The sequence below is a fragment of the Electrona antarctica genome (assembly GCF_951216825.1).
Source record: "Electrona antarctica genome assembly, chromosome: 16".
NCBI lineage: Eukaryota > Metazoa > Chordata > Actinopteri > Myctophiformes > Myctophidae > Electrona > Electrona antarctica.
The window spans coordinates 38,157,064-38,173,880 of record NC_136797.1 but is presented as its reverse complement, the minus strand read 5'-3'; the positions used below and the strand labels follow the sequence as shown (position 1 = coordinate 38,173,880).

Below are 16,817 nucleotides of genomic sequence, written 5' to 3'. Positions count from 1 at the left end.
CTCTCTCTCCCTCTCTCCCCCATCCCTCCAGATGTTAACTGGGGCTCGTCCACCCAGGCTCTGACCTACCACCAGGCTCTGACTCACACACTGTCTCTCTCTCTCTCTCCCTCTCCCCCCCATCCCTCCAGATGTTAACTGGGGCTCGTCCACCCAGGCTCTGACCTACCACCAGGCGCTGACTCACACACTGTCTCTTCTCTCTCTCTCCCTCTCTCCCCCATCCCTCCAGATGTTAACTGGGGCTCGTCCACCCAGGCTCTGACCTACCACCAGGCGCTGACTCACACACTGTCTCTTCTCTCTCCCTCTCTCCCCCATCCCTCCAGATGTGAACTGGGGCTCGTCCACCCAGGCTCTGACCTACCACCAGGCGCTGACTCACACACTGTCTCCTCTCTCTCTCTCTCCCTCTCTCCCCCATCCCTCCAGATGTGAACTGGGGCTCGTCCACCCAGGCGCTGACCTACCACCAGGCGCTGACTCACACTCTGTGTCTCCTCTCTCTCTCCCTCTCTCCCCCATCCCTCCAGATGTGAACTGGGGCTCGTCCACCCAGGCTCTGACCTACCACCAGGCGCTGACTCACACACTGTCTCTTCTCTCTCCCTCTCTCCCCCATCCCTCCAGATGTGAACTGGGGCTCGTCCACCCAGGCTCTGACCTACCACCAGGCGCTGACTCACACAGTGTCTCCTCTCTCTCTCTCTCTCTCCCTCTCTCCCCCATCCCTCCAGATGTGAACTGGGGCTCGTCCACCCAGGCTCTGACCTACCACCAGGCGCTGACTCACACTCTGTGTCTCTCTCTCTCCCTCTCTCCCCCATCCCTCCAGATGTGAACTGGGGCTCGTCCACCCAGGCTCTGACCTACCACCAGGCGCTGACTCACACACTGTCTCTCTCTCTCTCTCCCTCTCTCCCCCATCCCTCCAGATGTGAACTGGGGCTCGTCCACCCAGGCTCTGACCTACCACCAGGCGCTGACTCACACACTGTCTCTTCTCTCTCCCTCTCTCCCCCATCCCTCCAGATGTGAACTGGGGCTCGTCCACCCAGGCTCTGACCTACCACCAGGCGCTGACTCACACACTGTCTCTTCTCTCTCTCTCCCTCTCTCCCCCATCCCTCCAGATGTGAACTGGGGCTCGTCCACCCAGGCTCTGACCTACCACCAGGCGCTGACTCACACGCTGCACCTCAGCGGCGTGGAGGATCACATCAAGAACTTCAGGTGAAAATCATGCAACTTTCTTCTCTTCCTTTTCGCCACTCGGAGGGCCACCGATGTTTCATTAACCCATTTTGACCTGAGATCAGATTCTAAAAATGTCTTCTACATCCTGACAGTTTTCTGAAAAAGCTATGTTTCTATGTCAGTGGTTCTTCGATTTTTCAAAAATAGCAGACCTACAAGCTCGTAGCGCGCCACTCGGTGGCGCGCTATGAGCTTGTAGATCTGCTATTTTTCAATAGCTAAAGCATAACATAATGCTAACACCAAACAGGGGTTCCCGCCCAAAATGGATTAACTGACTTATTATACTATACTTCTACTATATCCACCGGGGTCCCCTCATACCTTTGTACTTGGTCCCGTCCTTTTCCCCTGGGCTGGGGAGACGGGGGAGACTGTTACTGAACAAACATTATAGCAATGATTGCCATCAGAATGTAGATCTATTTACTTGCACAAGCAGAGCACGCAAGTACTGCGATCGGCTGGGTGTGTGTTGGGGTGTGTGCGTGTCCAACAGCCAATATGGGACCACCATTCTTGGTGACGTAACTAAGGTACGTTTCAAGGTTGGTATAAGGTCAATAACGAGTCTAAAGGGTCTTTAGAATAGCAGAGAGCTCTAGGACTCGGAGCAGCAGTTGTACCCAGACAGCAGAGAGCTCTAGGACTCGGAGCAGCAGTTGTACCCAGACAGCAGAGAGCTCTAGGACTCGGAGCAGCAGTTGTACCCAGACAGCAGAGAGCTCTAGGACTCAGAGCAGCAGTTGTACCCAGACAGCAGAGAGCTCTAGGACTCGGAGCAGCAGTTGTACCCAGACAGCAGAGAGCTCTAGGACTCGGAGCAGCAGTTGTACCCAGACAGCAGAGAGCTCTAGGACTCGGAGCAGCAGTTGTACCCAGACAGCAGAGAGCTCTAGGACTCAGAGCAGCAGTTGTACCCAGACAGCAGAGAGCTCTAGGACTCAGAGCAGCAGTCGTACCCAGACAGAGAGCTCTAGGACTCAGATCCGCAGTCGTACCCAGACGGAGAGCTCTAGGACTCGGAGCAGCAGTCGTACCCAGACAGACAGAAGAGAGCTCTAGGACTCAGACCAGCAGTCATACCCAGACAGAGAGCTCTATAGGGACTCAGATCCGCAGTCGTACCCAGACAGAGAGCTCTATAGGGACTCAGAGCAGCAGTCGTACCCAGACAGCAGCAGAGAGCTTTACGACTCGTCGTACCAGCACACTCTGCTTGCGCACAAGTGTCACAGTGCAAGGCGCAAGTTGGTATCTCGACAGAGTGCATTTCTAGTTAACACCGTTACTGAACAAACACTCTATAGCAACACTGTTACTGAACAAACACTATAGCAATGATTACCATCAGAATATAGAGCTGTTTAACACTTTATTTTAACAAGCAAAAATGATTAATCGCTGAATCCCGGAAAGCAGTAAGTCTGTGAAAATAAAATCCTTCTCTGCTCTGTGATTACTAAATAAAGAAGTACAGCTTTCGGATCGGAAACCCATTATTAGGCTTAACATTGTGGAAGTCGGTAGTTGGCTGCAAAATCTATTAAAGACATAATCTGTGTTGCAGTTGTTAACCATTTAAACCATTAATACCGGGAAAGCGTTCGTGTCATTTTAGCTATTCAAAAAATAGCAGATGTACAAGCTCACAGTGCGCTGCGAGCTTGTACATCTTGAACATTGTTGGAAAGATCTTGGAAGTGTGAGAACTAGTGATTTAGAGCGTGTCTTAATCCATTGAGACCTGGAACGCATCCATGTCACGTTAGCGTTTAACCACATTAACCATTAACCCATTTTGGGGCGGGAACCCCTTTTGGTGTTTTAAACATTATGTTATAATTTAGCTATTGAAAAATAGCAGATCTACAAGCTCATAGCGCGCCACCGAGTGGCGCGCTACGAACTTGTAGGTCTGCTATTTTTGAAAAATCGTTAAAATGTGCCTCAAATCTTTCCGAAAATTGTCATGATTTAGAAAACTTTATTTTAAAAATGTCGACGTCAGGCCTGAATGGGTTAATGGGTTAACACAGTGGTTACCAAACGTTTTAGCTCGATTCAAAAGAGAAATGTGACGTCTCCCTAGGACCCAAGCTAGTGAAAATAGCCGACCTACATTGGTTTTATAAGTCATGGAATTTCTCAGATTTGTACTTCATTTTACTAGACATTATTTCTACATTGCAGTATTGATACTTTTAAGTAAAGAATCAGAGTACTTTTTCCTCCACTGATAGTGCCAGATGTTTGCCAAGATTTGTCTGTACTGTATATACTTACTATGAGAGCGAGAGAGGGAGAGATAACTTAATGACAGTTTTTATAGTGCCTGCTGTGTCAACTAACTAAGCACAGCTCTAGTCCTGTTTGCAAACATGAGCACATGGATTAAAGTTGTAAGTCTGATTTTATAGCAATGGAACACATGCTCCATTTGCTTAACCCATTAAGACCCGAGGCCGGTTCTACAAATGCTTTCTAAATCGTTCCCAAACTTCTTTACATTAAACAAGAACAAAAACATGGCAATACATCATATACATAAAAATAGTTTTATCATGAATCATACGTAAGCTAAGAACGTAACAGTGGGAATCTATATAATAGTGGTTCCCAAAGTGGGTCCAGGGGTCCGCGAAATAATTCGGATAGAATTTGGATAGAAATGAAACGGACTCCATGCAGTCACTTTCAGTTAAGAGTGCTGCAGATGCTGAGTGTCTGTGACTGTGACCAGCTGATGGTCGTTGACTCTTAATTGATGCATCAAGGAAGGCAATTATGTTTCTGCACTGTCAAATAGGTCTACATCTATTCTAAGATGGAATCTTAAATGCGTTTACTGTCAAATAGGTCTACATCTATTCTAAGATAGAATCTTAAATGTGTTGTAACTTTGATTGAAAAGTTTTAATACAAATAAAGGTTGCAAATATGCTTATCGGTGTTGCAAGGATGAGGTGGTACCTGGAAAAAAAATCCCCCCCCCCAAGGGGTACCTGGGCCAAAAAGGTTTGGGAACCCCTGCTATATAGTGCTATGTCTATATAAAATGCTATCTAAGTTACATAAGTTGAGCTTTTGCATACGCCTGTAAGGTCATCGGGAGCTAGGACAAGTGCTACGGGCCAAGATGGAGTCTGAAGAGGTGGGTTTTCAGACTACGGCGGAAGATTGGGAGTGAGTCTGCAGTTCTGATTGTAATAGGAAGTGCATTCCACTCCATAGTTTTGGAGCCAGAAGGGAGAAGAGTTTGGGACGTGTGGCGTTTTAGTCGTTGGGTCAACGACCCCCAAAATGATATGCATTTGGCCGCGGAACTCCATCCGAAAGTGTAAGGCTAGAGCACCTGTTTACAAAAGTCTACTTCAGTAGCAACACATCGTCACTGTCGGGTGAAAACCTTGTATATACAAAAGCGGCTACCTTAGCGGTCTGCTAAGAGGATTTAAAAACCCAAGAAAGCACCAAGTCTTGTCTCCTTTGCGGTCCTTCATATTCGTTAAACCTGTGTTCCAATGGATCCAATGTAGTTATTATTTTAATTGTTAATGCTTTTCATTGGTTCAATATTTATAAAAACCCACAGACAATTTAACTGTCACTTAATTTGTTTTTTTCAAAATAGCAAAATTAGACGGATCTGCAAATGAGATCGTCAACATTTGTTAATTTTCGGTGACACCAGTACAACAAAGTACTTCATTACGGGTGGGAAAACGTATAAAGTTTAACTACGGCCTTAACGAGGTGTCCGCCTGACTGCAAACATAACGTCACATAACTGCAAATATACTGCTAAAAGCGGCGTACAGTAAGTACTAGTGCAGGAACTTGTAAGGGCCCTATTTTCGTCAGTGCTAAACCCCTTATCCCTAAACTTCTTTCCCTTTTTACTATTTTTGAAACTCATATTAAAATTGTTCAACTAGCCGATCTACATCAACTCGTTGTGAGCTTGTAGATCTGCTATTTGAACTATTCAGAAAGGTTTTTCAAAATAGTAAAAACGGCAAAGAAGTTTGGGGATAAGTGGTTTAGCACTGACGAAAATAGGGCCCAAAATATACATTACTAGTGCAGAAACTAAATGGACATGCTCAAAGCAGCATACAGTACTAGTGCAGGAAGGAACTCGTCCCTGTTTGGATGCGTTTGGGATTAAAGCCCTACATCTTGGGAAATAGGCTTCCCATGGCAACGGGCCAGCTAAGAGATTAAGAGCGCAATTTGTCGTCTTGGATATTTCCTATGCGTTTTCTGTGTGTGTGTGTGCGTTGGTGGGCTGGCAGGCAGGCTGGCTTTTAAATCCTGCTCTACTTAACATAGTTGCTTTCATGTGCGCTACTCCGGTCGTTGTTGTTAAGTCTGCTTTGATATCCTCCCCGAGACGTGAGTCACAAGGAAGGAAGGATGGATGGGAGGAAACCACCGTCTGCTGCTCATGTGAGCACAGGAGAGAAAGAAAAGTGGTTCAAATGCCGAATAAATAATGGACCTTGGTATGAAAAAGGGTTGAAAACCACTTGTTCCGGACGGTTTCAGGCCTGTGACAAAAGATGCAATTAATGGGGGCAAGGAAAAAAAGTTAAGAAATTACTAGTTACTTTTGGCAGGGAGTAGTACGTAAAGTAATAATACTTTTTATGCCCCGGAATGTTTCTAAATGAAGGCGCTAGAGTGCCCTGCCCAGCAGATGAGGGAGGTTTTACTCTGAAAAGCCCCGCCTTCCATTTCCCCCCAAAACCGGGAGGTGAAATGTTCCATTACTACCTTGCGCTAATAAACCTCTTTACTTTAGAAACGTTAATATTCCAAACGAGTTGTTTGGTTAAGTCAGAAATTAGGTCAGAACATGAGCAAAAGTGTGGAGAGCGCCCTAGATTCAGAGATAATGGCAAGATTTGTCGGCCGTAAACAAGTAAGTGATTGGCTTCACACGCACGCAAAACATGTTCGGGAGCGCTGAGCAAGGCGTTGCCTAGCAACGGCCGCTGTCCAAAATGCATTTTAGCGGTCACGTTTTATACCATTTAAAAAGGACCTAAAGATGTGTCCACACGTCCTGGGCCTCCTACGGGTGTAATTATGAAGACGTGTGGACACGTCCTGGACACTAAGTGTAAAAAAGTAATAGTCATTTTTGAGTAACTTTCCAACATTGTTTGTTTCGCAGGCCTCAGTGTCTGGTGATGACAGGATATCCCAACGCCCGTCCAGCTCTCCTCAACCTGGTCCACTCCTTCACCAAGAACGTCGGCCTGCTGATCTGTGGGCACGTTCGCACCGTGAGTACCGGACAGTTTCACAGGTTCAGGCATTTAGGCATTTTATCCAGAGCGACTCAACCGTAACGCAAGGCAAAAACGCTAAGCAAGGATCACCACATTATCTATTTGGCCGTGGAACACCCACCCTCACCTGTAAATGTTTTATACCAGGGAGACCCCCGGAAGAGACTATTTGTGGTATCATTGCTGTTGGGTAGTGTTGATTTTGGCCGCACATTTTGATGTAGTTTTAGTCAGTTTTTTGACAAAAATGTAATTTAGTTTTAATCATAGTCATCTGAAATGTCTTAGTGTTGGTTTAGTTTTAGTTGACTAAATATCATACGATTTTAGTCTACTAAATCAACGGGCTGACCTCATGTTTCCTTCTATGCATGAGGAGTCCAAGCTGCTTCTTTTCACCTGACTGGGGGAGTTTCTCCGTTTGGACGTAACGCGCGGAAGGAACACGTTATTCCAACCAGTTCCTTTCCCCTCCATCAGGCTCCCTGGCTGACCAGGGGGAGGCAGTTTAGAGACTACTGCATGTTTTTTGTGAGGGTACCTACCCTAGGGGACACGGGGAGAACATGCAAACTCCACACAGAAAGTCTCTTTTGCCAACCCCACCTAGGGGTATGGTGATTTCTTGAGCGTGTTGAAGCGAGTAAATTGTACTGCCAGGAAGTTTGCTGTTGATGGGGAGGGGGGTGGCTGGGTGTTCAAATGTACACCATGTGCAGCCCAGGCCATGCAGCCATCGCTACATTACAAGATTCCTCCATCGAAAGTGGCCGAAACGCAGGGAGGGAGGGAGGGTGCAACCACTCCTCCTGTTCCGGGGGGGGGGTGTTCTGTGGAACACAAAGGCCTTCAGAGAAGTATGAGCTGGTTTCAGTTGCCCTGCAGGTCGCGTGTTCCATTAACACTCTCGCTCTGGGAAGGAGAGACGGCCCGATGCCAGGCTGATGGAATCACGCTCTGTTAATGGAGATACATTATCCAGGCTTAGGCCAGGTTTACACCATGTGGAGGAACAGTCCAGACGACTACTCACCAGCTGTAAAAGTGTAAAAGACGCAACGAAACCGCTTTACCGCAGTGGTCTGATATGTCCCGTTGCATTGCGTCGCAAGTGATTCAATTCAAAGGAGCTTCATTGGCATGTGAAAGCGCTAGTTTCCATCCAAGTTGTGTGTGTGCGTGTGTGTCACTTTACGCCAAGTCGCAAAAAACGTTGAAAATCTGGAAATTGCAATTGTGTGCCTGCGACAGACTGTACACTACAGTAGTTGAATGTTACAAGGAGTTTTGTGGGGAATCATTGGTGTCGTTTGGGGTTTCGCAATTGATTTTCAGTGAGAGGTGAGCTAGCCGGTACTGTGAGGCACGCCTGACAGCCGCCGTGGCGACAAGCGTGAACCTGTCGATGTTCACGCCTGCAGCCAGGAATGAAATGTGTAGTGTGACACATTCTGTGACACATTCATGACACATGCTCTCTCTCTCCGTCTGGGTGCGTTTCTCCCAGTGTTCCCGGCGGCCCAACTTCAAAGAGCTGGCCAACGACCAGTCCCGCTACCAACGCTGGCTGCTGAGGAACGAGACCAAGGCCTTCTACACGCCCGTGTTCGCTGAGGACATGAGAGCAGGCAGTCAGTACCTGCTACAGGTGAGAGAACTCACTGGTACCACTGTGGAACAAGGTGCCATCACGTGCTGTGTGTGTGTGCGGTTTATCCCATTAAGAACTGAGGCTGATACAAATGCCTTCTAAATCAGTAGTTTCCCACTTTTCAAAAACCGCGGAAGTGTGAGCTTGTAGATCTGCTACTTTCTGAATTGCCAATGCAAAAAATCTAAAATGACATTGATGCTTTCCTGGTTTTAATGGGTTTAAGTTTTTGTTTTGTTATTATTGTAAAATGAATGCCCGCCTTACATTGTCGTGCAAAAACGTTGCACAAACATACTGTAGCTTCTCTTTTTTTTTAAGTGAAAGTGTTTAATTCTGCGTGGTTTTTTTATGAATACTGAAGCATTCAAGAGATAGGCTGGGAAGTTCAGTCACATGAGAGAGACTGAGTAGAGTCGCTGCTTGAAAGTAGCCAGCTTATGTGGTTCGGGCATCTGGTTAGGATGCCTCTGGAGCATCTCCCTAGGGAGGTCCTTGATGCACGTCCCACTGGGAGGAGACCCCGGGGCAGACCAAGCTGCAGATGTAGGGATTACATCGTCACACTGGCCTTGGAACGCCTCGGCATCCCCCAGGAGGAAGTTAACTCTGGAGAGGGAAGTCTGGAGCTCTCTTGTGGAGCTGTTGCCCCCGCGACCCGACTACGGATAAGCGGGTGAAGATGCATGGATATATGGTGCCTATCATGACAGTGTTGTGTGTGTCTTATAGGCTGCAGGTCTGGGTCGCCTCCGACCCAACACTCTGGTGCTGGGCTTCAAGAACGACTGGAGAGACGGAGACATGATGAACGTGGAGACCTACTGTCACATGGTCCAGTGAGTACCGACACCCATTAGCTTTTTCACCACGTTCAAACATTTGAAGCATTTTTCACAAATTCAAAGCTTGCTTTCATCCACTGTATGTTATCAAAAACATTGTTACCATTATTATTATATATTGGCAAAAATAGCCGCACCACCACATGTTGTGAGCTTGTCGATTGGCTATTGTTGCTTCACGTCACACAAGAACCAATTTAGACCTTTTAAGTGGTCAACAGAGTTTGAGTATCACTGATCTAGACGCTCACAACAAAGTGTGAATGCGGCTTGATGAGGCTGACGTACTGGGATGCATATAATACTGAAGTTAGATAGAACAGAATCCTGAGTCTGTCTGGTCATCATGTGATCTCTGCTCTGGATGGTCAGAGTACAGTGGGATTATTATGGCATTAAGCTGGAAGGTCCGCTTCCATTAAAATGATGACTAAATACTCCATGCAATGTGCTCCTCGTTATTACTGCTAATCCAATAACTGGCCTTTAGCTTAGCACATGTACACGCATGTTGGATGGACAGCCTGCTAAGCTCTAAATTAACAACATTACATATCCCTTTTTACTTAAACGAGGCTTTATTTGACAATGCACTGTGAGCAAAGAAATGTCATTGAGTTATGAAGTATTTTGACCTTGACCATATACGTTATCTGTTATAAAACATTAATTTAATATGTATGGGTTCTTATTCTTAAATATAAGCAGATTATAATGCACTATGACTAAGTTAGTTGTATTATGCATCCTAGACATGAGCTTCATAGTAAGTGTTGTAAAGATGAAAAAAAGATGTCCTTTATTTGACATTCATGGCTGTAACCATTTCTTCCTCGCCAGGGCAAGCGGATCTCAGCTGTTTGCACTTTTACACTCAATATACACAAACAGTCTTCCTGTAATCGCACTCAAGACGTTGATGTGTGTGTTTGTTGTGCGTTGCAGTGATGCGTTCGACTTCCAGTACGGGGCTGTGATTCTCCGGCTGAAAGAAGGCCTAGACGTGTCACACATCCAGGGACAAGGTATGCGTACGCACGCACGCACGCACGCACGCACGCACACATCATTCTAGTCTCTGGCTGCAGCAGATTGGACAACATCACACGAGTGTTTATTTCGGGGACCTTGCAGCAGAATCAAACGAGCAGAACGGCTCACTGTGCAGCTGAGATATGCAGTAGTTGACACAAATTGGGGAGGGCAAACCAAGGAGAGTTTTATTCTATATTAAATATGAACCTGGGAATGTTTCGTCGAGTGTGTAAAGACGGCTTGGCACCACTTTATGCCGGCACTTCACAAGCTCTTTGTTTTGAGCAGACATAACCAGACATACTGTAACCTGTTCATAACCTGATATTAGCAGACACATAACGCATGTCCAGGGGTTTAAAAAAGACATTCCTGCTTTTAGGCTTCAATAACAAAGGTTGCACAGGGCAGATATGACAAATAACTTAATATTATGCAAATAAATGACTGAAATATCAAAATAAATGTTGTACAATGGCCACTATAGATCATATTTTATTTATTTGTTAAAAATAATAATGCCAATAGCCGATCTACAAGCTGAGTTTGTACAGCTGGCATTTCCACATTTGTTTTTGAAAAAAGAAACAATTATGACAATCATGACATTATCTCAAATAATTGCGATATGGCGATTGGACCGTGTAATAATTGTGACCGGCCTAAACCTGTCATAATAAACCAGACATCTCTCTCAAGCACCTGCAGCTGGTCCAAAACGCTGCAGATCGCCTTCCAGTGGTGGGATAAATTACTCAATTGTTTTACTTAATTAAAAGTATCAATCGTGCACTGTAGAACTGCTCCTTACGGAAATCCGGAATCCAAAATGTGCTTGAGTAAAAGCACATTTTAAACAAAGAACTGCATGGGTGCGTGCGGGGCCCTAGAAACCGGGCCTAACAACCGGGTCCGATTTTGAAAATGGAACATAGCGAGGCTTTCTTATGTCGATATGAAACGCCTTAGAACGAGTATACTCGTCCTGAGCATCAAATGTGTTTATTGCACTTGATCGTCTTATGTGTTTTAATGATGTACATATTTGTCTGGGCGCTGTTGATGCTTCGTTTGTCTCAACTCTGTACAACAGCTTCTTTTTTAAATGTGCTATATAAATAAAGTTTGATTTGATCTCTGTCCTCTAGATGAGATACTGTCGACTCAGGAGAAGTCGTCGGGCATGAAGGACGTGGTGGTCTCCATCGACATGAGCAAAGACTCGGACGGAGACTCGTCCAAGCCCTCGTCCAAGGCCGCCAGCGTCCAGAACAGCCCTGCCACTCAGAAAGGTCAGCGTCAATCAACACATCTCCACAGAATACTTCCTCATAAAACTATGACGAAAAATGTCAAACTAAAAACTAACTGAAAACTAAGCTATAATGACTCTACAAGCTCACACGTGTTGTGAGATTGTATTCGGCTATTTCCAGCATGCACCCAAGTGATCTGCCATTACGACGCCTTGTGATGTGTTTTTTTACCGACATCTTTGCTTCTGGGGGTCCCTGGAACAAAATATTTTTAGTTGGGGGTCAGCGGTAAAATACATCCTCCTTGACATGAAAATGTTTGAGCACCACTGACATAGAAACATGTGTTTTTCAGAAAACTGACATGATTTAGAAGACATTTGTAGAATCTGGTCTCTGATATTGAGTGGATTACTTCACTGGTTTAGGGTCCACCGGATTTGTGATAGTCAGTGGTGTAAAGTAACTAAATACAGTTACTCAAGTACTGTACTTACGGGGGCACGGTGGCACAGTTGGTAGAGCTGTCGCCTCACAGCTAGAAGGTCCTGGGTTCGATTCCTGCTCGGGACGTTGTGGGTGCTGGCGGCGTGTTAACTCCTCCGCGTCATCAGTGCCCATACCCAAGGCGGGGTTGGCGAAAGGGCCTTTCTGTGTGGGGTTTGCATGTTCTCCCCGTGTCGGCGTGTCCCCTAGGGTAGATACCCCCACAAAAAACATGCAGTAATCCTGGTCTCTAAACTGCCTCCGCCTGGCCAGCCGGGGCGCCTGATGGAGGGGAAAGGAACTGGTTGGAATAACGTGTTCCTTCCACGCGCTACGTCCAACCAGGGAAACTCCCCCGTCAGGTGTAAAGGAGCAACTTGGACACTCAGGCATGAAGGAAGCATGAGTTCAAGTCCGTTGCTCTCCCCATGTCCCCCATATATGGGGACTAGGTTCCCGGAGGGTGTGTAGAGCCCAGGATCACATTAGATAATTGACAGGGGTGAAAAATGGGTTACAAAATCGTGGGATAAAAAATATTAGAAAAAAAAGAAAAGTACTGTACATACAATTTTGAGGTATTTCCCATTTTCAGTGCATTTACTTCTACTCCGCTACATTTGAGAGGCAAATATAATGGGTCACAATGCGACACATTGTGAGCTTGTAGATCTTTTGCTATTTTCAAAAGATTATTATACATTCAAAAACTTGAAACGGGACATTCTGCGTAATGAGTACTTTTACTTTTTGTACTTTATGTACATTTTGATGTCAATACTTTTGTACTTTTACTCAAGTACATTTTGAATTTCTGACTTATACTTGCAATGGAGTACTTCTATATTGCAATATTGGTACTTTTACCTAAGTACAACATCTGATGTGTATTGCAGCCTTCATAATATGTGCAGAAACTGTTTACAAGCCACCTTGTGGTAGGCTAGTGATGTTACACGCTTGATGGTTACAACAACAAATCTGTATCGATAACGATGCATACCAAGCGATCTCTTAGCCAAGCAATCGTCTGTATGATTTGCTCCAGCTATTTTGGTTTTCATTTACTGACACAAATGAAGTTTGTAGTCACGCACCAACAGCAACTTATTTTGATGTTTGGGTTCGTAATGTTATTAAGCACTATATTCCAGGTAGGAGAAAGCTGTTTAGACCCTTCAAGAACAATGGCTTCCCTTATTCCAACTCTCACACGCACGCACGCACGCACGCACGCACGCACGCACGCACGCACGCACGCACGCACGCACGCACGCACGCACGCATACACACACTCACTCTCACAAACACAAGCTGCCCCGAGAGGAAGTCGCCTCTTGTCACCCGTGACCCAAATAGTCCCACTGGGGGGGGGGGGGGGGGGGAGTGAGTGTGAGTGTGAGTGTGAGTGTGAGTGTGAGTGTGTGTGTGTGTGCTCTTATAAGACAGTAGAAGTCAACAAGCAGTAATTTATGTACGTACGGCACTAACCACGCAAAAACGGCCAACAAATAAACACGGGTCAGTTTCCCAGGCGGTCACACGGTCAGCTGGGGAGTGGATTGTGTCACTGTGACTCTGTCGCTGTCGGGCGGAAAGCTCTTATCTGCTCACCCAGTGTCAATTGTCTAATGTAATCCTGGGCGCTACACTCCCTCTGCCAACCTGGGGAGAGCAACGGACTGACCTCATGCTATTTTCAAATGGCCGAAATATAGGGCTGATGTGGTTTTGTAATAATCATAATCAATAATCAAAATCTACAAAGTAACTAGTAACTAAAGTTTTCAAATAAATGTAGTGGAGTAAAAGATTTAGATCCCAGATGTGTGGTAGAAATAAAAGTATTGGTAAAGTAAAGTAAAGTGCAAATACCTCAATTGTATGTAAGTACAGTACTTAAGTAAATGTACTTAGTTACTTTCCACCACTGTTGAAGCACACATCTCACCTCCTAAACTAGGGCAGTAGTTGCAGTGGATTTGTTGGCCTCAGGGGCAAATGGTAATCCACAGATTACGTGGGAAAAGAGAATCTTAATTTCCACACATTGCGGCGACAGCGTTTGTGTAATGTGGTTTAATGGCGTAACAACTTGAAAACCTAGCAGTGCACCCCCCTATATTCTGGGGGCGAGCATTAGGTTGAAATGGCTCATAATGCGTGTTGTCTTGCTTTTTTTGGCTTGATTTTATATAAAGACAAAATAGGGGGCTTTGTATAGACCCCTGTGGGACTCAACAACATATTAGGGTTTAAACATGGTTAACAACAACTTATGTCTTCAATAGTTTTAGCAGTGAAACACATCGGGAAATCAATGGAGCATTGCAGCCAACTATGACTTGTGTACTACCGGTATGTTAAGCCTGATAATGGGTTTCCTATCTGAAAGCTGTTGTACCCACTGCACTTCTTTATTTAGTGATTGCAGAGCAGAGCTGTATTCTTTTTTTTTTTTTTTTACAATAAGTGATATTTATATCAGTATGTTCTGATGGTAATCACTGCTGAGGAGCACTGATTCCCAAACCTTTTAGCCAGTGACCCAAAAGAGACATTTGATGTTTGCCGGGACCCAAACTAGTGAAACTAGGAGATCCACAAGCTCATAACGTGTTGCTTTGTGCCATGGTGAGCTTGTAGATCTCCTATTTTGACTATTTCTTAAACATTTGTTTTCTAATTCATTAGAATTTTTCTTATATTTCTCCATGAACTGAAAAATGAAAAACCGTTGAATTTATTCCTAATAATAATAATAATTAGAAACAAAATGTAGGAAACTAAATATATAGGGACATTTATTCGTGACCCATAAAAATGTGTCTGACCCACAAATGGGTCCCGTCTACTCGTCCAGGGATGGAGCTCGTTAATTCTTATTGATTGCAAGCACCTCATTGATCAGGCTTATCGAGCCGTGTTCTTATCGATCCCAGTGTTTGGGAAACAGTGCTATAGAGTGTTAGTTTGTTTGGTAACGGTGCTCTCTCCTGTCTCTCCATCTCTTTAGTAAACCCCAAATAAATTACTTTATTGATACCAATTTTTATCCAATCAGGAGAGAGAACTCATGCAGGATGAGAGATTTGGGAACTGATGATGAAACGAATATATGAGCAAACAAAATTGAAACTGGACCGGAACACAAGCTGATTTCAAAAAAAATCTTTGTGGGATTCCTTAAAAAAATTGCAACCCACCTGAAAAAGAATTTTCAAACCAAAGCAGTGGAGACAGACACACGCAGAGAACCCTGTTACTGAACAAACTCATTGCAATGACTTGGACCCTGAGGCCAATTCTAAAACAACAATAATATTAATAATAAAAATACTTCTAAATCAGTAGTTCTCAGACTTTTTCGTGCCAAGGACCTCCAAAATGATATCTTCTGTTTGTCCTCACAATTCCGACCTTTTATCTCAGAATTCTGAGCGCTTGTTTTTCTGAAACAGAGACCATAACGCTGACGGTCTTCTAAATGTGTTTTTGTTTTGCTTCCATGAGAAAATACGCACGTCAGTGGAGTTCAGAGTTACAAAGTTAAATAGATTGTTGGAAACATTCCTCAATTATCTCATCTGAATGATCAAATCCACACTCTGTGTAGACGGATTGAATTAGCCATAACCATTTCAGAGAAAACCTCTCTCGCATTGCCTGCCTATTGCCAGTTTCATTGCATTTTGCAGATGAACAATAATAATGGACGTAAAGGACAACTTTAGTTTTTTTCAACCAAGGTTCATGTTTTAGGTTATTAGAGAAAGTAAAAGATGAGTATTAATTTTTTTTCCCCCATTTGCTGCTTTCTTTCTTTTTAGCTAAAAAACAATTACAGGGGGTTGGGGCATTCCAACATCGGGCTAAATATGTATATATATTAGTTTTTATAGCGATATTTTTTAATTTACTATAGACCTACTAGACCCCAGGAAATTACATCTGGCCACAAAAGATCACAGGATCTATTGAATGTGAAGGGGGAGGTGACAAACTGACATAGTGAGCCTACTGTACGACACAGTATGGCTATACTGTACCCCCTATAGTACCCCCTTTCACATTCAGTAGATCCTGTGATATTTGTGGCCAGATGTAATTGTCTGGGGTCTAGGACTATAGTAAAAAATAAAAAAATAAATCACTATAAAAGTTTGTAAAAAGAAATACAGATTTAGCCCCATGTTCGAATGCCCCCACCCCCCCTGTAAAGAATAGCTAAAATCACTAAAACGAAAGAAAGCAGCAAATTAAAAAAACAACACATCTTTTACTTTCTCAACCTAAAACATCATATGAATGAAAAAATTAAAAAAACTAAAGTTGTCCTTTAACTTATTAAGACCTACAAATGCCTTCTAAATTAAACACTTTCGAGATTTTTCTAAAATGTCCAAAAATAGTAGATGTACAAGATCGCAGCGCGGCACGATGTGACACGCTGTGAGCTTCTATAATGTATTTCTTTTAATAGCCAACTATGCTACAATCTCAAATTACTATTTGTATTTTATTTCTTTAATTTGTATTTATGTTTTGCCAGAAAAGATATATCACTGGTGTGTCTAAGCAAACCATAAGCCTCTTTCACACAGGAATGCCACAACAGAGTAAAATAAAACCCTCTTCTTTATCACAGTGCGTCTCAGGTACGGCATCATTTTCGCTCCATCACACAACATAATTATCGCTCCCCGAAAATACCTGATGTACAGTTTGATTCTGAAAAAATCTGCTTCATGCTTTGATTCCCAGTGTCTGGATTGACGAAGCAGGTGTTCCATAAACTCCAGCTTGTTCAGAATGCTGCTGCCAGAGTTTTAAAACTTAAACCCCCAAAAGTTTGAACACATCACTCCTGTTTTATCTTCCCTTCACTGTCTCCCAGTGAAACAAAGAACTGTTTGTTTATCGAGCCAACGGCTTGGCTCCTTTCTATGTGTCTTTCTACATGCATCACTCCGTACCGACTGCACTG

The 16,817-nt window shown here is 44.2% G+C and overlaps 1 protein-coding gene across 1 annotated transcript in view; it reads left to right on the top strand.

Moving 5' to 3' along the window:
• The window catches only part of slc12a2 (solute carrier family 12 member 2), an 83,963-nt gene that overhangs the window by 52,988 nt on the left and 14,158 nt on the right, over positions 1-16,817 (top strand). Inside the window, exons 15-20 of the mRNA XM_079524867.1 lie at positions 1,134-1,233; positions 6,440-6,551; positions 8,065-8,205; positions 8,941-9,047; positions 9,999-10,078; positions 11,237-11,380. Of these exons, the coding sequence (XP_079380993.1) occupies positions 1,134-1,233; positions 6,440-6,551; positions 8,065-8,205; positions 8,941-9,047; positions 9,999-10,078; positions 11,237-11,380 (684 nt within the window). The remainder of the gene's footprint in view (positions 1-1,133; positions 1,234-6,439; positions 6,552-8,064; positions 8,206-8,940; positions 9,048-9,998; positions 10,079-11,236; positions 11,381-16,817) is intronic.